Genomic DNA, 20,936 nt, shown 5'->3' with positions numbered 1-20,936 from the left:
TGTTGACTCCGTGCCTCATGACGAAGTACAATTATCATTTCGGTCAATTTTTTAACTGTACTGAGTGATGCCATAAAATCAGTGAGTATTGTCGGCTCTAACGAATCCGTAATTTGTGTAAAAGTTAGTTTCGACGGGGTCGTAAAGTTTCACATACATTATTATTACTGTATCATTGATTAATATTAATAACCAACCGTCGTCTACCGATGGAACATTTTTTCGACTATGCGTGAATTACGTGGTGCAACTTTCATAAGTTTGGACGTAGACGTGTGTGTAGAAGACGAAAATAAAATAAAAAGAAATAATTCATGAAAAATAAAAAATGGCATACATGCCCGAATTAGCATAATTTTGAAGAGCTGAGAGTGAGATTACGCGCGTTGCGAATGTCGCGGAATGCTCGAAATATGTTAATTGTAACATTTTATTACAAGTGATAGACGAAATGGAAGGGAGCCAGGGCAGGGGGTGAGGGTCACGAGACAAGTCGCGACCCAAACGGCCGTTTCCACGTTCAATCCGAAACTCGAAATGTGAATAAGAATAAGTCGAACAAGTATGCATGCTAACGTGCCCGGACTACGAAATGTGAGAAATAGTCTTGCTTACGACGCGCGGCATGTTGAAAGTGACAGTACCTACTATTTCAGTATAATATCGGAATATTTTTACATCGCGAGATAACATGTGATAATTTGGAGTGAACTCGGAGATTGCAGAAATCAACCCCAAGGAAACCAGCGGCTTGTCTCGAAGCGTATTCTTCACGCACGATAACCTTGTAGCCTGTTTTTCATCGAGTCGATAATAAAAACAGGCGAAAGAATTCCGCGCAAAACCTCAATAACATCCGCTTCGGGTTGAACTGCGAAAAAAAAATTACCTTACGATTCTGATAATTTATTACGTACAATCAATGTTCTCCGCCTATGTTTTCGCGTATCGTCGCGACGATGAGTAGTTGGCGAATAAAAACAGCCAACTTTCACGAAATGACTATAATCGGCAAGAAATGTTAGAGGCAAGCTTACGTCGCACCGTTCAAAACGATTGGAATCGAGAGTTTACGCGACGTCGATTACCTGGACCATTTTACGCGAGCGATTACGCCCGCTGAACAATGGAATACATGCATACAAACACCGGTGGAAATCTGCTTTGAAATATAATCCGTAATACGGAATATTTCTGCACTGTTTAACTTGGCAAATTTCTGCAAGTTTGCAGAAAAAAAAGAGATAAACGGTCGAAGTTGCAGAACCTGGTGTCGCAATGCCGGAGCCTTTCGCGCGTAGAACACCTGCGCTGCAAAATACTAACCGTATAGGTGTTGGTGTTTCGATACAAGGAAAACAAAAAAAAAAAAGAAATATACAAAAAAACATCGTAAACCGAAGCTGTTTTACCGTTCAATTAACGCTGGCCGAACCTAAGAGTTAATAATTTCGATTCGAAGATGAACGACCCGTATTTTTCGAGAATATGAGGAAAAATGATTTATAATTTAATAAAAAATAAACGAGAGATGAATAGTAAAGTGGAAATCGGTAGTTACGAAGTCCGTATACGCGGCATATCGATGAGCCGAGTTTTATCACCGGGACAATACATTCACAGATTTAGCTAGATCCAATTTTGCCACCTAAGAAACTTTCTCCTCACGCCCTGCGCCGTGCAGCAGCCTGCAGATTATGCGGATGATCCAGGAACTGCGGGACACGCAGCGCGGCAAATTCCACGGATTGTGTCAACGAATTTTAGCCACTTTACATAATGGCGCGAAACCCGTCCGCATCGATCCAGCGTTGTGGAATTTACGTAATACCAAGTAGCGTATAATTTTCGTCGTCGATTCAATTTCACTATTACATGATCTCGCGCGTGTTTAGATACGTACCTCCTGGTCGGTAGGTCGCGACGAACGGCCAACAAGGGCATATCCGTGTAACAGAACCGCGGAGTCTAGACCTCCGGGAAGCAACATTCCCGAGCCGCGAATTTCTCATCGGCAAACACGAGCAGGTTTCTTGGTCACACTCCGTCTGTCCCACGTGAAGTTTCGAAATTTAGTGGGATAGGTCTTCGGTATATCCACGCTTCAGGGCTGCTTGCCAATGATGCTGATTTGAACTTCGGTTCGATTTTTCATCACTCAAACCCGGCTGCGGTGTGCTGCGAAATTAGACGTAACGTGTAATTAAATTTTTTCGGAACCAGCCACATGTCAACATGCCTCGGAAAAAATTTCCAAACGATATATCTAGCGGAGTTAGGTATACTCTACCCGTATATTATACAACATTAATAATCTCGTTTTGTACAATCTTCGGGTATTGCTTACATGAATATGTATGCGTATAATATTTCGATGGACATAGGGGGGAGAAAAAAAGAAATAACGATGAATGAAATTGGCAGACGGGTGATGTAACCACGTCTAACTCAGCAGTCAATCGAGCTATAGGACAAGATCGATGACCAACCGCAAACGGTGTAATGTTCGCTCTCAAAACATAACACGAACAAATTTTTTGTTTTCTTTTAGGATATTCAAATTTTTTTAATTACTATATTTATTTCATTCAAAATTCAAGGAACGGAAATTCCACTATACCATTAACATGGCTCCAGATGTTGAAATTAAACCTTGAGTTTCGCAGACAGGAAGAAACGAGACGTTCACCTTGGCAATACCGTTTTCTGCAAAGTATAATCGCCGCGATAAGCGGTACTCAACCATCAATGGGTTTAAAGTTGTGTAAATCCGCGGGCACGAATTTGTCTTCCGCGCTTCTTTTTTCTTCGTAGATTCGTGGCTTGCAGAGCCCGTTCAAATACCGTTAAGATCTCCTCATGGGATTGGCTTTCTAAAATCTTACGACTCTAATAAACACGGATATCAAAGGTGTGAGTATATAGGAATATATGGAACCGCAAGAAACGCGATATGCAGGTACGGAGTAAAATTCATTTGAATAATAAACCGCGTCTCATGTACACACCTTGACACTCTTTGCGTTTCCTACACATATTATGTACGATATGTGATCGCAACGTGATTAAAAATGACAGGAAATTGTTATCGTCGTTCCAGAATCTTGATCTCTTTTTTCAACTCCTGTTTTTTTTCTTCAAATTTTGAAACACTAAAACGTCAAGTCAAACGGATAAAAACTACGAACGAACGCCGAATGCACAGTTTTACGTCCAAGGTTGAAACGAAATTTCAAGTTTAAAATTTTTCAACAGCTGCGTAAAAATAAAAAAAACTTTTTATATTGTTATTTGCGCGTGTGAATAATTACGATTTTTAAACCCAAGAGTCTGTATACCTATACCTATATGTACCTATACGTATAATAGCCTGTAATTTATACCGGATTATTCGATTCTTTATTTTTCGTCCGCCATTAAAGTAAATTCGGAATTAGTTATAGGTTGTGGAAAGAAAAGAATCTATTAGTTTACGTACTTTTGTTTACGATGGAAAAATGTTATTGGTCATATTGAATATCATTATACCTTGCGAATAAATATGCAAATGTATATATAAACCTATTAATGTACTTGGCGAATGACAGACAAATTCCTTTCGCGATACACGTCCGCGTTCAAGATAATTTGTTACAAGAATTGAGTGTCGATTCACCGCATCTGCGAAAATATAATAAGAAGAAAACATGTTTTTTTACTGAGGAATTAAACTGTCTACGGTCAACATTTTATAAGAGTCACCCGACGTAGGAAGATTTATATTCATTTAGCTTGAGAATCGAGAAAAAAAATCACATCCTGACCAGCTCTCAAGGTTCAAACCGTCGTATAAGGGGCCATGCGTAAATTACGTCACACGAATTTTAGAACTTTTAAACCCCTCCCCCCGTCTTTGTCGCAGGTTGTCACATTTTTAGAACCTCCTCCCCCCGGATGTGACGTCGCAAATTCTTCAAACTTATGCATGTATTTAAAAATAATCAAAAGAAAACAGTTATTTTCATTTTTTTCTTATTCTTATTAAATAATCTTTAATAAAATCAACATAGTGTCAAATATTTATGATAACAGAAAGAAAAAACTACTAGTTAGGAAACAAAAAGCGACTAATTATGTTAATTAAAGATAAAAAACTTAATCATTTTGTGTCCATGGACTTTGGACCCACTCCTTTATATCAGCTATTACTGGTATATCAGGCACTACATTTTCATTTATTATTAATAAAAATATCGATCAAGTTCGAAAATTTTATAAATTTTTTATTCACATATAAATTTCGTGTTTTAGTATTTTAAATTTTAAAATGTGACGTCACAAAGCTTTTCACCCCCCCCCTGCCCCTTGTCACACTATGACACATTACGGTGATACCCCCCCTCCCCCATTAACGTGTGACGTAATTTATGGATGGCCCCTAATATATTATAATTCGCAAGTAAAATCAAACAAGTAATCATCGAAATCGATTGCAATAGTAGAAATAAATGGCATTTAACGCAGTCGGTAAGGATTGGCTAAGTCATCCCCTTAAGGCGTAAGACAAAATCCGATTTTAAAATTTACAAAATCGTCGCGAAAAACGAATGATGATTAATGTGGAGAACAGAAATCGAGTATACGATGAGTTGCTTACGAAGTAATAATTCAGGGGTTAACCAGGCGAAAGTCTACGTGAGACTTTTTTACTCTTCAAACAAGCGGGCACTAAAGACGCCGCAAAATACGTGCGAGCGTGTCAGGCATAACAATGAACCACGCAGACAAGAATCACACCCGATTCTATCAAACCTCGAGTCGCGCGCGCGGCTCGATTCAAGATATCTGAAGAGATTTTTTACAACCTCAAAAGTGGCTTCCTCTCTCCGGGTGTCGCATTTCGCAACGGCTTTCCATCCTCCACCGAATATTATGTTCATGCACTCGTGGCCGCTTGTAGGAATTATTAGAACGTGCATTCTGGCCAAAAACCGATGGACCGAAAGAGTTTGAAAGGTTAAACGGAAACGAGGCGAGGCAAATTTAAATAACTACAAAAACGCGGAAACTCCGGTTAGCGAAAAATTTTAACAAATCATATTGTTCTTCCGGAGTTCTGTTGCAATTTCAAAAACACAATCGCGGCTTATCGCAACCTCTACTACATCTGCTACATTTTTTACCGTCTGACAATTACACGAGAAAATATAATCAGTCTCCTGTCGATTCGTAAAGAAAATTTAATTTACGGGATCAAAAATATTATTTTATTCATACGAATTTTATTTATACGGCACGCGGTTACGAGGCTACAGTATCGTTTGACAGAACGGAGCCTAGCCTAGACTTCCAACCGTTATTGCATCGCGTTTTACCAGACTGTACATTTGATAGATCGTTAATACCGCCTTCCACAAATCCAAACGCACGTGTATACATTTATGCATTTCTATAACTGCTTCATGCCGGAAAAATAACCCAGCCTTTAAGACGTAACGCTTTCGCCGCAACCCAACACGCATTGTTAATATTACGCGCTGGTTGCGCGATACGAGGAAGGCCTCGGGGATCAGCGGACATGTGACATAATGGCTTGCGAACGGATGTTGTGGCATCTCCAGCGTATTAAATACCAACGAAATGTCAGGGGAGACCCGGAAACAAAAATTCGAATATTGCCAGATTTTTCATCGTAATACTCGAAAATTGTGTACCAGCATTACGGATGAGCATCTGGAATTCCGTGTCGGCTCAAGCTTAAGATTTATCCTCAATTTCTGAAACAATCAAATCTGCGTGGGTTTGAGAAAGAAAATTATTTGGGCATTGGAAAAATAGTAACTGATTCGTAGAAAATTTAATGTTTAACAAACGTGAACCTGTTGTAACGTCATTGCGTAGGAAAAAGAATACAACAATAAAATGAATAATTTTGTTCAACAGCTTTCATTTCATTTCTCCGATGTCTATTTGATTTGAGCATCAGAGTAAACTTTCTATGAAAAGATCGATGAATAAATCCTCGTTTCGATTTCTGCAGAGGATAAAAGTCTACGAATATTGTGCAAGATTTTTACTTAGACGCTTATAATGGGAATAAACAAAAGCAACGACGTCTTTCTCTTTGAACGGAAAACTTCCTCTGTATTAAGAAGAACCTGTATAAATTATGTTTGAACTGTACACTTGGAGGATCTACGTACTCCATACGTATAGGTAAATATATGTGACATATTTTTTTTCTTTCCTTTTTCACCGGCGTGAAATTAAAATTGAAGACAAATGAAGTGTACTTATGTGAAAAGAGTAAATAAGTAAACGTGATGGATATGAGGATCGGAAGACGCTTGAGTCAGATTGGAATTCCTCCTAGAATGTAATCCGCGAGTAATTTTAGAGGTGTGCGAGGTATGCATGCACATGAGCCAGACCTGCGAGCGAGCGTAAGTTGCGTAATTAAATACACAACGATTCCCTGCTGCGCTATGGCCGAAACCTATCGAATTGAAAGCACAGCTCTACGAAATAAATACTTTTTTTGTTGCTCTGATTTTTTCTGTGAATCCTGGTGTTTGAGAAGGTAAAACTTACGAAGATAATTATGATTATATTAGATTGGCTCTGGTTTTTATGTTATTGTAGTATTTTATTCGAGCTGACTCAATGTTTATAGACGAATTTCTCTTGAACGGTTAAAGTTAGAAAAATTCTATATCAGTAGTTTTTTATAGAGCGTGAAATTTCCTATAAGAATTTGTTAATACAGATAGTTTATTAGACGTACGTTTAGATGGTTTATACGTCAGACGTTTATGAGAAAATAAAATTCAAAAATTGTCCTAAATTTTTGTACCTGTTATTTGAATGGATAATGGAAAAAATCAATATTAAAAGCTCGTATTTGGCTGAGATATTCTATTTAAGATGCTCTACCGAAATTTTGATGCGTGTTTGAGAGAAATTTTTTTATTTTTTTTTCGGAACACCCCAATACTCCCCCCTCTCGAAGAAACTTGTCGTGCCATCTTTTTCATGGCGAGAACAACAAAGTATTATATATCTTATATTTTTTATACTTCTGTCCGAATAAAGTAAGCATAACTAAAGTTATTGATAGTATTTCTTTGATAAACTTCAGATATTAAAAAAAAGAAATCGAATTTTTCACCTAAACATTGCCTTTTTGAGTCATATATGAAAATGTCGATAAAGTAAATAACTAGAGCCAATTTCGAAAAACTACGCTTACTCCTAAGGTCGTTGACATCGAATCTTTCTAAGACGACTCAAATATCAATAGCAACGAAACCACTGTTGGCCAGTGAAATTGTAGTGCTGCAGAAAATTGACGCGAGAACAAAGCTGGCGAGTACTTGGATATGAAAATTCGATCATGAGAACCGGGAAGCCCGCAGACAACGTCGGTAATTCCGAATCGATCACTCAAGTCACACATCCGATCGGCATCATCGATTTAGCCAGAATCATCAGGGGGATCGGGATGCAGATTCCTTGGTATTGTAGCGCGTGAACGTCGCCGAGTATTTTCGCTCTTACGCAATTGATGTGCAAACATGCGAGTATGGAAAACTTGATAATCAAATACGCGCCAAACTCTCCGCGAACGAAGTGACTCGCAGAGACCTCGGACCCTGACCCAAAACCGAAAGGAAAGTACAATAAAACTTGCAAAAAGTAAGGGGAAGGGAAAGATTGGATCCTGGATAATAAGGGGCAGATGTTCGATGATTATACGAGCTGCACCGTTCGATCGGATCGGCGATCATCGCGAGATGGTGATCGGAAGTAGGGCGGCAGCTGTTTGTCGCAGTCTGGAGCGTTGGAACAAAAAAAGTCGTTTGGAAAGCCATTTACTCTGACACACTTTGAATATTGAGTAATCGGCGACCAGTTCGATAAGATTTATAACGCATAGAAATACACGTGCGTCTAATTGGTTCAAAAATTGATCAAAGCCGAGACGACAAATCGTCCGACAAAAAGCTGCGGCATGTATTTTAACGACCGGGTATATCGACGGTTTTGTCACAGCGACACCGGTGAAGTAGGTTCCAGGTTCTACGCTCGAAACAACTCGAACGGTGTTTGACGAATGCCTAATGAAGTAATAATGATGCACGCAATCCGAAAGTATAAAGAGCTTGCAAAGCACCGGCACTCGATATTTTAGCGAATATAATTTGACGACAGAGAAAGAGAGACGGCCTCTCGATTGTAAACATGAAATTTTGTACCTCGTTTTTCGTGTATTTACAAACTGTAAGCCGGCACGCACGCGTGCTTTGGTTGAGCAGGCATTAGAAATCGCGTACCTCGTAATAACTATAGGTATGTACATACGTATAATATGTTCCGCTAAGCAAACAACAGTGTATTATTTATACAAGTTTCGATTCTCGAAAGGGAATGAATATCGTTAGCGCAACAAAGTATAACAATTATCATTCCTACTTTACGGTTTAATTCGCTCGAGTCTGCGCCCGTATACCGTACACGTTATGTACACGGTGTACCGCGAACTTGTCACGGTCGATGATTTCTTGGATTAATTTTGCTTCGGATTACACACCTCCGGCGATCATCGCTGCAGACGGTAACGCAGCTACGTATCTCGTTGCAATTAGCGCCGAGTCTAGTTAACTTAAAATACGAACGTCGACGAAACGGCTCATCTTTCGCACAACGACCTTGATTACACTTATTCGCAATCAACGAATGCGCAATGACGAACAATTTGTTTCTTTTTTTGTTCTCCTCTCTCTTTCGAAAAGCGAGCACAAATCCTTTGGAGAGAGAAGAACTCGGTTCAGTTCGGACACTTGCAGGTACCTACTGCTTACCTCGATGAATTCAAAGCAAGGTCGCTACGTCGGGCTTCTAATCTGACAGCGTTATCTGATTTTTGGGAAACACGTGCTTGAGTAGATCCAAATATAGAGCGATGCCCTGCAGCAGCCGGAAACTGGGTCGTCTGGTTGTGCGCAAAGTTCACTTTCTCCGTCCACACTGTAGCCGAATTTCGTCGACCTTCTTGAGACTTAATAATTCCCGAGCATTGTTGTTCGCGCGTAAACAGAACGTGAAAATTAACTGCGAACTCGTGATGCGCATACCCGACAAGCGACAAGTGCAAAGGTTACCTGCCGTGCCAGCTTGGCGTTTTTAACTATGGGATTACGCGCGGATAATTATTCAAAGTGGAAAAACTTCCTAGTTTTTCCCGACAATTAAGCGTTCCTTCTGCCTGTCCGGTTGCTCGCGTTTAACGTGAGGCCATGTTTCGCAACTATAGCAGTTCTCGCCTCAAGTACCAGGCACCTAAATATAAAAGAGCTGAGAAATATATGCAAGAAATTAAGATCAAGATACGTTGAAATTGTGAAGGCACGCCACGAGTTTGCGGAGTAACACAATGTACGTCGTACGGTAGCTACCTAATGGGACGGTATTCAAATCATTTACTTATACACTCGTGCGTCTTATCGCACGGCGTTCATCGAATCCTTGAATACCGAGTGCGCCAAAGAAATGATTGGTCAGCTGGCACGCAGTCTGCATTGAGATTCAATTAGCGACCAAGATTCTACGGAACCCGTTGTCAGCGGCTCTAATAATCAGAGTCAGCTCGACTGTGCAATAATAATTGCTACTCCGAGAACGACGCGACGTCATCCGATTACGTGACATCTGAGGTCGGAACACGTTGGACGGGACTCTTTTTATCCGGCATAAATTAGCTCGAGGGAAGGTACATTACGTTGTTATTATACCGCTGAACTGCACCGTGTGCAATGATGCGTCAATGTATGCACACATGCGGCTGACGGATGCCACCGTGCATAATGCAAGGACTCTCCGCGTGTAACGAACGGCCGGGGTCAGAACCCCTGGTCCTTTATACGCTTATATCATTACGTCGCAAGACTGGGTCACCATCGTCGCGAATAAATCACTTCTTCGTGTAGCGAGCTCTTGCGGCGGTGCCTACATGGCGGTGCATGGCATGCACGGAATTTTATATAGAGCTCGAGTTTTTCTTGGTAAAGGTACCCGTAGGTATGATATTACGTCGGAAGTTTGAAAATAAAAAATGTACGGTGTTCTACGGCCGGAGGATTACGTCGTTGCATAAAAACGATAACAATTTATTCAAAGGGGCGTAATTTGTTTACTTATTTATTTATTTGTTTGTTTTCTCGGCACGTCGGGTTGTCACTTAACATCGCCTCAACCGTACCAGGCGGTAGAGATTTGTTAGTCGGGATAAGGAGAAAAAAAAAAAGAGAGAAAGAAAAACATCGAAACATTAATTATACTCGCGTTAATCGGATTTCGTAATTCGCGAGGAATTATAACCACGCGAGTTTCTCCCGTACAGACAGGCGGCGCACAGAATTCGTTTTAAGAATTAAGAGAACCCTCTGTAATTTATTATTATACGTTATTGAGAGTGAAATCATTTCAATTACATACGGCTATTATATACCTATAATGCCTCTCTGTATACATCGCATGTATTACCGCACATAATTATATCGCATACACCTACAGTGTGTACGTATATTACACTCAGCGACATGACTTTCGATTTCCTTTTCGCATAAATTTAACATAACTGTGATCCTAGCAAGCCTGTGTACACTGTCAATCCCATACGACGTACACGCACACCTGTCGCCGCGTCGTAGAGTTTAAGACACGCGAGATAGGGCGTAAAAGTTGGCAAATAAATTTGCTAATTATATTCGAGTCGATTTGCCGGTTAATTTTTTTTAATTTTTATCTTCCAGAGAAGACATGGAGAAAGTGAACATTGCCTTCCACGACAACGGAACGGTGACCTATCAGCACAAAAAGATCCTGAATTTCATGCCGGAGATGTCGAAGGATGGGGACCTTCGCGTGATGGTTCCCAACATACCGTTACTGGTGAGTCCGTACGCCGCTCTTTTTCAGTGTCGTCGAATAATGTATAATTTTTAATAATTATTCGGGCAACGCGGCTAAGTAGGATAAGCAGCTGCGAGATAATTATGAATTCCGATTGAAGTGGAATTGGGCAAGTGATTTGAGATTCGTTGTTGAGTGAGAGTAAATCTATTCGAAAGAAAAACAACGATGTTGTGTCAATGGAAAGTTGAGTTTACCGTGAGCCGGGTCACTTCATGATTTCAACTATAGTGAGATACTCGTCAGGCATTCAACGAAGCTCTTGGTTAGGAACAAGAAGACACACAACAGGGTCATTACGTTATGACCTATCGACACGATTCACCGCGCAACGTGTGTACGACAACAGGATTTCACGCTTAGCAAACTCAAATAGCGACCACAATGTAGGTACACCGTCTAAAGTTCAAGAGGTTTCATCTCGCTTCGCCTACTTTGTCACATTCTGATTTCATATGAGAAATGCTAGTCTTTCACTATATATTTTCATTTTCTGCAAGGTAAGATACCTCGTGTAATAAAATCAGACGCAGTGAATCTGTAAGCCGGGGCCGTGGAGTCTTATCGAAATTCTATGACTCTGTCGCGTGTTATGCACTTGCGGTATGATTATTGGCGTGTACATATAATGTAATACTGTGTAACATTTACGTTAGGATCGTATACGGATTACGCAGAGAACTATAAAATGTACCAGAGAAGTTACAGGTTTATGTACAAATATCGTATGTGCGATTAGTTAACGATGATGCTTAAAATTGTATTTACTATTTGTTCACAGCGACGCGCGTTTTGATGGACGCTTGGTCTATGTAAAATGTGTTTCACACTTTACTGCACTCCGTCCATGTATTATATTAGAGTTATATAATAGATTATCACCGAAAATTCATATATATATATTATCTATATATATATTATCGGACGGAGTGCAGTAAAGTGTGAAACACATTATATATATATATATATTATATGTATAGTTTCGAGATAGATACCATGTATGTCGTAACTGATACCGATCTACAGGCATACCATCGTGCATTTATCATCTTGTTCTCAAGTTCTTCATTTATTAGCATATCAATTAACGTTAGACGAAAATTCTCCCCTCGCTTTACATGGTTGTCCAAATTTACTTGTAGATCAACGTGCAATCGATAATTGACAAAGTGCCGACATTTGTTAAAGGGGACTTATACAGATTGGTTTTAAAAATTTCAAACAGTCCAGATTTCATTCCTTCTTCAACCAAAGTTCATTTTCACATAAAAAAAACATGTCGCTTACCAAAATCTGTGTCGTAAGGTTTTAGGCACACCGTGTTGGTTCAATCCAACCGTTCGACGTCTCATCCTCTTCGGACAGGGCGTCGACATCTCTCAAACCCGGGGTTCTGAAAAAATAACCATGTGAAAAGTTGCAATCTAGTATCTAAAATTTCCAAAATTTTAGCCATTTATTGTCCAACAGCTTTGCATAAAAAATATATTTTTTTTTTTTATATTTCAATCTGTACCAGCGCCCTTGAGCGGACTGGTGTACAGTGTTATGCCTTTACATGCCTAATATATTAATACTTTAACGACGGTTTATGGCAGCCAATGATATTTCGTATTAATAAACTTTCACATTCATCATTACAGACACTGTCGACTCAGAGTAAGAGTTTGCCTGGATTCCTGACCATGGGACTCTCCGTTTTTCTGCAGGGTATGGGAATCGAGCCGTTCGTCCCGATTACGGCGCAGGAATTGGTATTCGGTTACGACGATCCTTTGGTCAGTTTGGCTCATCGGTTTTTCCCTAAAACGAGGCGACCAATGAGCCAAATGGGGCTTCTTTTAGGCGTAAGTATGTCAGCGATGCCTTCATCGTGTACGGAATTGAGATTATGAGACTGATACGGGAATTCGACGTAAAGGGCGCCCCCTTTCATGCCCGAAGCACTTCTTCGACAATTATGATCACTGCGGTAAATTTCATACAACCTTGAAAAAATCAATCCACAGGCCTTTGCGAAACCGCCCACTCAACGTTGCACAGACTGATTGCGAAAAAGAAAATTCCACACACGAAGCGTACATAACAAGCGTATCTATCAATATTCGCGGATAGCTCAAGCTGGAAATATCGAACGTCATTCTTATGATCTGATCAACAAAGGCCTGCAATGCACGGTGTAAAACTGTCACGTTCGTCGCCGTTTAACCTTACAGTCTCTGCATCGTTGCACAAACTCTGTTTGCAACCAGTAACATACGCGAAAGCTGGCAGAAGTCATTAGAATATGTACCGATGCCTGTTCCACGCAGTCATTCGTTCGCGATACTTCCGGAGCCTTTAGCTGTAACATGATTCGTAACAAACTTCTTCTACGCTTTTCCAGAGAAACGGCACGCTGAGCGAGGTCCATACAATTTACACGGGTGAAAAGGGTATGAAAAACTTTGGTCTTCTAAACAAATTGAACGGCATGGATACTCTCCCCTTCTGGCCGAAGGAGCCGTGCAACTCTATCAGCGCTTCCGAAGGTAAGATGCACTCGAAATACTTCCATGTTGTGAAATTACGATATCCGGTACGGCCATTGTAACGAGATGTCCTTGCAATCGACAGGATCGTTCTTCCCGCCTCGGGACACCACCGGTTCCGACATTGTTCATCTCTGGGACAAGGATATCTGCAGAATTTTACCGCTCCAATACCGTGGTCCAGCCGACAAGACCGGAATCAGGGCTGACCTGTACACACCGACAGACACCATCTTCGATCCACCCAGCGAGGAAACCCCGGATAACGAGTGTTTTTGCCAGGACGAACCGGAGAACTGTCCTGTCCGTGGTCTGCAGAATATCAGCCCGTGCCAGTACAGTGAGTTTCCCCGTCTGTCTTAAGATTGCAATAATTGCCTGTGCCAGAATCTGCGACAAGTTCTTTGTCGCGGAAAAAGTGACCGTGACGAGTGGCGATCATCCGGAACATCGTGGTAATGATAATGATCGTATTTTTATCCTCTTCTTTAAGGCGCTCCGGTTTACTTGTCATGGCCGCACTTTTACAAAGCAGCACCAGAACTTTTGGACGCCGTTGAAGGACTGACACCGAAACAGGAGCTGCATGAAACATACTTCAAAATTCAACCGGTGAGGAAATTGTACCCATCGCTAAACAGATAGTAAAACGATTCAATTTATGAACATGAACTCGCGATGTATAAATTCGTCTTAGACTTGTAAATTATTAGTTGCTGCGGTATAACGATAACTTGTAATCTGTGATCGGGTGTACAAAATTTATACAATCCGTTACACTTGACTGATCATAACTTGCACCTGAAGAGAGTTGAATTTGTTTGGTTTACAATGAAATGCTGTCCAAACAGATCCTGAGCATCGACTCGGCATTATTAGCCGTCGTCAGGAAGGAGTAATGGTATATCTCAGAAACGGTCTAGCACTGTTATGACCAATATACTTTCGTGACGGTCTTTTGCGTTTATAACGGCAAATGCGGGTCTAATCCGGCGGATGATAATAAATGATTTTCGATCTACCTAGGCGTCGGATCATGATATTTTTTTTTTTTTTTAATTCAAATGAATATAATTAACCGGTCAATGACGCTTGCTAAACGAAGCTTGACAAATCGTGAATGATAAGCTTAATAATACGTGGCCGAAATTTTTCAACGTAATATCAAAACCTCAGACTAACCGACCCTGCGTCTATATTTTTCTCTATCCGAGAATGATTTAATTAACCAGTATTCCAATTGACTTTTCGTTCCAGAAATTGGGAGTTCCGGTCGAGGGTAAGGTGCGAGTACAGTTGAACCTGAAGGTGGAAAATCAGCCGGCAATATCTGCGGCTGCCAATTTCCCGGACATCGTATTTCCGATAATGTGGCTGGAGGAAGGAATCGACGAGTTGACACCACCGATAAGAAGGTGGATGTACCTCTCGACAACGTTCATGGATGTAGCGGCGCCTTGTTTCGCCTACGGACTGACACTGATCGGATTTGCAATCCTGACCACGGTCGTCGTAAAGACTTACAAAAGTGTGAAGTTCGCCCGGGAAATTGTCGAGCTGAGCAGGCGGACGGAAAAAAAGGGTTCCTACCTTTTGGTCAACGGACAGCACAGGCTGATCATTGCCAGAGACTCTTACCTATGCTTGAACGAACACTATCCGAGCACCGTTGAGTCGGTCGCGGTATGAGTAGCGTTTTATCGAGCGTGGACAATTTTTTTTCTTTTTTAAGTTTGTACGTTCTTTTTTCTTCTCTTGATTCTTTCCGAACGGCGGTACAGATCGCAGACAGAGCCGTTGAACCGCGATGTTCGGAATATACAAACGAACGTTTACCTGAATGAATAAGCCGCGCCGCCAGCTTTAACAAGATATTTATTTCGTCGGGGATGCGGATCAGCCAGGAGTGAGATCAGTGACGATGTGTTTAAAGGTATAATTGAAAAACAAAATAAGGGTGGCCAAAGATCTTGACGCGAGACTCTACGGAGTCTCTTGATTTGACTTCAAACTGTAATCAACACCGACATCTGCCGGACGAACTGTTAAATTTGTAGCGCGGAGAATGGTTGGATGGGTCTTCTGTCGGTAAAGGAGAGATCTGCCGAGTCAAAGGTAAATGAGAGCGCGCACTGCCTAATCGTAGATCGAGCTTTACATCGAAAAAGCTTAAGGTCAATTTATACAGTTACAGTTCATATAATCATATATAAATGACTGTAACCATACATATGTATGTATACTTATGCATACGTATTGTTATATAAAAGTTAAGGTTGTATAAGATCGTATGATACTAAGGCTGCATTTTGGTGCCCTAGAATTAGGCATCGTATATTTTGTAAATACGAGGCAAATTTTTATGCATATCTATTATATACTCACTAAAACAATTAACACGGTCATTGCTCAATTCTAATTCAGGAAACTTTAATTTTTTTTTTATATATATATATATATTATTATACATATAACATGCATGTAGTCGTAATTATTCATACTAGGGGATAATTGAATTGTATATTTTTGTGAAAACCGTCCAATGAACTCGTGCAATAAAAATATTTTCGTACTTACACTACGATATACGTATGAGTTGTATCAAATACACTGCATATTTGCATACGATATACTATAATATGTTAGATGAATTAATAATTTAGCCGTTAACTTTTAATTGCAATTAATTTTGCAATTGAGAAAATCAGCGAAATATTAATAATAATTAATCGTTCTATGATTGATTATTATTATTGTTATTCCTCTATCCGAAACGAAATACAACACTTTTATACGCATTAAATCATCATCTGTTATACCCTAATTCGTACGAAGTAGATTACGTATAAACACATTATTCTACGGCCATGACCATTGCACGATGATAATAATATATCGTTATAGTTATTATCACGACACGTTATTTTATATTATTTTTTACTCGACGTGCAGGTGCGTTAAATACAGCTAACGATATCCAACGCATTAAATTATATACATAGATGCATAATTTTATTTATGCCGCATCGAAGACAAGTATTCAGTATCCATATACGTATATACATTTATAGCTAGTTAATATAAAATAATAATTTCTATTTTAATAAATCGTATCAATACACGAATATACGGAATGAAATTCTTTACAGCGTGCGTAAAAAATTCCATTCCCATAATAATCTTATACATCCCGGTTATATTGCATATAAATATACCGCGTGCGTAACTCGATACGGAATAATGCTAGGGAAATAATGGAATAAAACGAATATAGCGATAATAACTTTTCAATGTAAAAATATAGTGTTTATTAATTTATAAAATAATAGATCAAATCAGAAATTTAATGGTAACAATTGTCTCAGTCAATTCAGTCTATTCATTTCCACGATCCAAGCCAGTGTGTCCCATTTTTTTATTTGAGCTTTTGTTTATATCTCAATATTCCAATACGAATGCCCTTTAATGCAGTCTAGAGGCAAATTTCCTCTCTTTCACGAAAAATAAAATAGTAAAATAAACTGAAAACGTTAATTCATATTTTCGTGAGGGTAAACCAAATGTAAAAGTTATCGAAATAAGAGAAAAATAAAAATAATAAAAATACTTGAAAAAAAAAGAAACATTTCAAAACTTTTATTCCGTGTACGAAAATTAATCGACCAAAATTGCAAGATGGAAAAAAAAATTCTAAAATATGCGCTCGCGGGCAAATGCGTTGTTCATAAGGTATACCTTATTCTATACGTTAAATTACAACGCATTCGACACATCTGCAGGCTGCGATTATACCGTAATAATGTACAGGCACAGCTCTGCACTCCTTATAAATAAGCATATTACCAACGTCGCGAAGCCGTCTTCAGGTTACTAGCCAGTGTTTGCACCTTGACGTTATCGTCGCAATTTGCAATCCAATGCCATATTGTATAAGTACGTAGGACAGATGCACCACAAAGAGCGGTCAACACTCGAAACGCATTACCCGTATTATATTACAAAAATTAATTGACAAAACACTGATTCCTCCTCGTTGAAGCGATTCATGAACAGTTTCGTCATTCTTTTATTCCACTTATTTATAGACACAATGTGCTAAAACATACTGTCAGCGAGGCTCTGCACGCCTAAGCCTTCGAGTACAAACGTACCTAGGCTACGCCCGCTATAGTAACGTCAATTTCGCAATGAATTCGACAAGCCGCACCGAGAAGAAAAGTTACTTATTGTTACTATACGGACCTTGACTAGTTTTATTTTTTACTATAACCGAAATGTACAGTTCTGGGTATAAATTGAAAATCAGTTTTGTTACCGTAACGAGAAAATTTAATATTATACCTGATCTTTTTTTATTATTTTCGATCATAGTCACTCGCGTGTGCTATACTTTCGTATTAATTTTGCGATAATTTAATTTTGATTCATCCAGAAATTGATGTCAATGTATTATTTAACTAAAAGATTGTATTCAACTATGTAACGTCGATGTAATGGGAAAGTAGAGTATTCACAATAATAATCCCACTGACTAGTTACTTGTAACACATTTTACTGTAATTCCGACGATGTTTAAACAATTGTTGCTACGACGACAGCTGTTGAACAAGAATTTTGTAGTAACCGTAACAAATGAAATTTTTCTCAATACGGTTTTACACGCACGTGTATATATAGTTATTATAGACGTAAAAAGTCCGAAACTACCGACACTGCACCTGATTCCGAAACCAACTTCTCAAATTTCCCAGCGTAATACGAGACAATTATTTTCTGGACGAGCACTCGGTTTGTACTTATATTATGAAAGAGTCGCTGCACAGAAAAATTATCTGATTTAAAAAATCATTAAAACCAATATGGAAAACTTTTCTCCCGTACATCAAGACCCAACCAGGTCGATACGATCACTTACAACGTTCATCGGAATAAAGAAATCAAACGGTTTCCCATCTCATATACCAATATGTGGCACATGAAAATCTATGTATGTATACTTGAGTTGATTCGAGTCTGAATGACGCATGGTCGAACTGTCGTAATGAGTTTTGAAAACTGAAGTCGACGAAACTCTCGCGTCTCGCGGTGAGATCTTGTCGCGGAATGAAGCTAGCCTGAATTTGCGATAAGTTTTAATCGCATATCATTGTTTGGAAGGTAGGCGTGGCAACGGTGTGTAACGTATGACTGATCCAGCATTCGCCGGTGTCATTCTAAATGATCCATCGCTCGCAAAGTGACTAACTCAAGTGTTCGTAGGTGTCCCGAGAATACATCAGACCTTTGAAATAAATTTACACATAATTCTCTACCGCAGTGTAAAATTCGACGAAGCAACAGACGCGTGACCGTGTTGTCCAGCGATAAGAGATCCACTATTGAAGATCGTGCACGATCTCCGGTACGGTGAATAAAATTTTCCTCGCGAGTGACATCCACGAATGATCCTTAGAACACTGTCGTACGAGGTTGTCGGCAGGCAATTGGCGGGTATTGACCTCGCATTAAATTCACGTCTAGTCTTTTCAGCGACAGTCGAGCATCTCCGCGCTCTTGTGGATCACCAACGACGAATTGCAGCATGCGGAAAAGGAGAAGATAACGACACGAAAGTGCAAGACTTCGAAGGTCGTTAACATGACATTGCAACTGACCTTGAGCTGTTCGATTTTTCACGCGATTGACATTTCGTCGGAACCATGTCCGTCGGCTTCAACGGTAGAACGACGATCGTCGTTCCCACGTATTCGCCAAACTGCAGTGCAGCTTGTAAAAATAAGGTGAGCTAACTCCGTTGCACGTTACATATCTATAATATGTATGATATATAGTTGTTTCATAGATACGGGTTGCCACCTTAAGTACACTGAAATAATTATATGAAGATATCTTATCGGTGTTACCCAGCTAATGCGATAGTGCAAGTTCGGATTAATTTCAAACAGATAATCACCGACGCAAGTAAAGGTAATTTATAAGACAGGCGAAAATTCTTCAAGTTTTATATCTCGCAACTTGACTGCGTTTTCACAAAAATTACACGTTCGTTAAAATTTCCACCGAATTTTTGTCCCAAGATTTTTAACATTTCCAGGTGTCGAAAAAATGTAACTCGTCGTGTTTTTTTTATACATTCAATAGTTAAATTCGTTTCGGGAAAGATCCGACGTGTTTGTTTATATCTATAAGAAAGATGTCGAGTTGCATTTTTCATCTGACGCTGTGAAATGGTAAATCTGAAAGTCGAAAATTCGGTAAAAAAAATTAATACACAGGTTTCTCAAGTACAGTACAATTCATATATATAGATCTTAAATTCGAGGGATTTCAATCTCTTAGTACTCAAGATAATGTATCAAAATTTCAGTCAAATATAAATTTTTGTACCAAAAATCAATACCTTTCAATAATTTTATTACGAGTAATTTTATTACATTGTGTATAACATAATGAATTAATACATTCGTAAACTCCGATGATTTCTCCATAAATCAAAAAATCAATAATAGTATGATTATAAACGAAATCATATATATGTATACGTCCATGTTTCACTTCAAATGCCTTCAAAATAAAAATTTAGTCAGTTCGTGAGATTTGACATTAAGATTTAAGAAGATTAAGATTCCTACAAGTTTACACAAATGTATTTTGTATTTTATATATGTAGCCAATTCAAATTGAAAGAGTTAACGCTGTCAAACGATTAAAAAAAATTGTTGCAGTAAGATTGTAGAAAACAATTTTATAAATAAAATGAGATTTCAGGGAGCAAAATCGAACGAGTTCTGTAAATTTTTCATAAGTTTGAGCCGATTTAAATTGAAACATTGATAATCAAACTTGTATTCATGATTCCAGTAACTTTTGCTGCCGTATTTCGCGATAAAACAATGTAACTGTTAAACATATCAATTTGATCGTAATAAAATTAACACAAAGTCTAGATTTCCGGACGACCAATATTATTCAAACAGTCGAACACATCTCCTAAGCTGCAATAGCCAGCTCTGGTTAAATATAAGGAAATTAATATAATTGTACGTACGTAGTTTAAGCGCCGAGGCGTCGTCAGTCAATGCTTGTGAACCGTAACCCGCACTTTTTCCAAACAATATCCCGGCGCCCCACGATGCGCCTTATCCACACACACACATATATACATATACCTAAACCCAACAACGAAACCAACGTAACAGGATTTCAGTTTCCCATGAGCGTAGAGCTTCGCGCGGTACGACATGGTGAAGCTATAATTGTGCGTAAAGCTAGAGGCGAGATTTCCGTGTAGCGAGCGCGTTCTGTTTTTCGAAAAAATTCGTTCGAATTGCGGCGGCGGCGATCCGTTGACCGTTGGACACGTGATTATGCGCGGCGCGATGAGCTGACACGAGTGACACTTTTCATGACCCAAGAGAGTTGTTTCTATTGGCGGTTCGGCCTGTGTGTACGTAC

At 39.3% G+C, this 20,936-nt stretch overlaps 1 protein-coding gene and 2 long non-coding RNA genes across 6 annotated transcripts in view; 1 reads left to right on the top strand and 2 right to left on the bottom strand.

The window, feature by feature from the left end:
* Positions 1–16,054, top strand: part of LOC124180492 (scavenger receptor class B member 1) — a 45,785-nt gene extending 29,731 nt beyond the window's left edge. For 3 of the 4 annotated variants that reach the window (XM_046566090.1, XM_046566088.1, XM_046566089.1), the window contains exons 5-10: positions 10,791–10,929; positions 12,594–12,797; positions 13,337–13,481; positions 13,567–13,821; positions 13,975–14,093; positions 14,739–16,054. In XM_046566090.1, the coding sequence (XP_046422046.1) occupies positions 10,791–10,929; positions 12,594–12,797; positions 13,337–13,481; positions 13,567–13,821; positions 13,975–14,093; positions 14,739–15,170 (1,294 nt within the window). In that variant the 3' untranslated portion in view covers positions 15,171–16,054. The remainder of the gene's footprint in view (positions 1–10,790; positions 10,930–12,593; positions 12,798–13,336; positions 13,482–13,566; positions 13,822–13,974; positions 14,094–14,738) is intronic. The other variant, XM_046566091.1, reaches the window with a different exon arrangement.
* On the bottom strand, positions 1,648–20,933 carry LOC124180498. The gene is made up of 3 exons (XR_006870271.1): positions 20,530–20,933; positions 12,238–12,343; positions 1,648–2,178 (listed from the first exon to the last, which is right to left on the bottom strand). It is a non-coding gene; the product is annotated as an uncharacterized LOC124180498 (long non-coding RNA).
* On the bottom strand, positions 15,241–19,328 carry LOC124180497. Its single transcript, XR_006870270.1, has 2 exons — positions 19,136–19,328; positions 15,241–19,033 (listed from the first exon to the last, which is right to left on the bottom strand). It is a non-coding gene; the product is annotated as an uncharacterized LOC124180497 (long non-coding RNA).
* Positions 20,934–20,936: the final 3 nt, after the last annotated feature.

Source organism: Neodiprion fabricii, chromosome 4 (genome assembly GCF_021155785.1).
Source record: "Neodiprion fabricii isolate iyNeoFabr1 chromosome 4, iyNeoFabr1.1, whole genome shotgun sequence".
Classification (NCBI taxonomy): Eukaryota; Metazoa; Arthropoda; class Insecta; order Hymenoptera; family Diprionidae; genus Neodiprion; species Neodiprion fabricii.
Note: the sequence above shows the minus strand (reverse complement) of the source record. Positions and strands in the feature narration are given on the sequence as shown.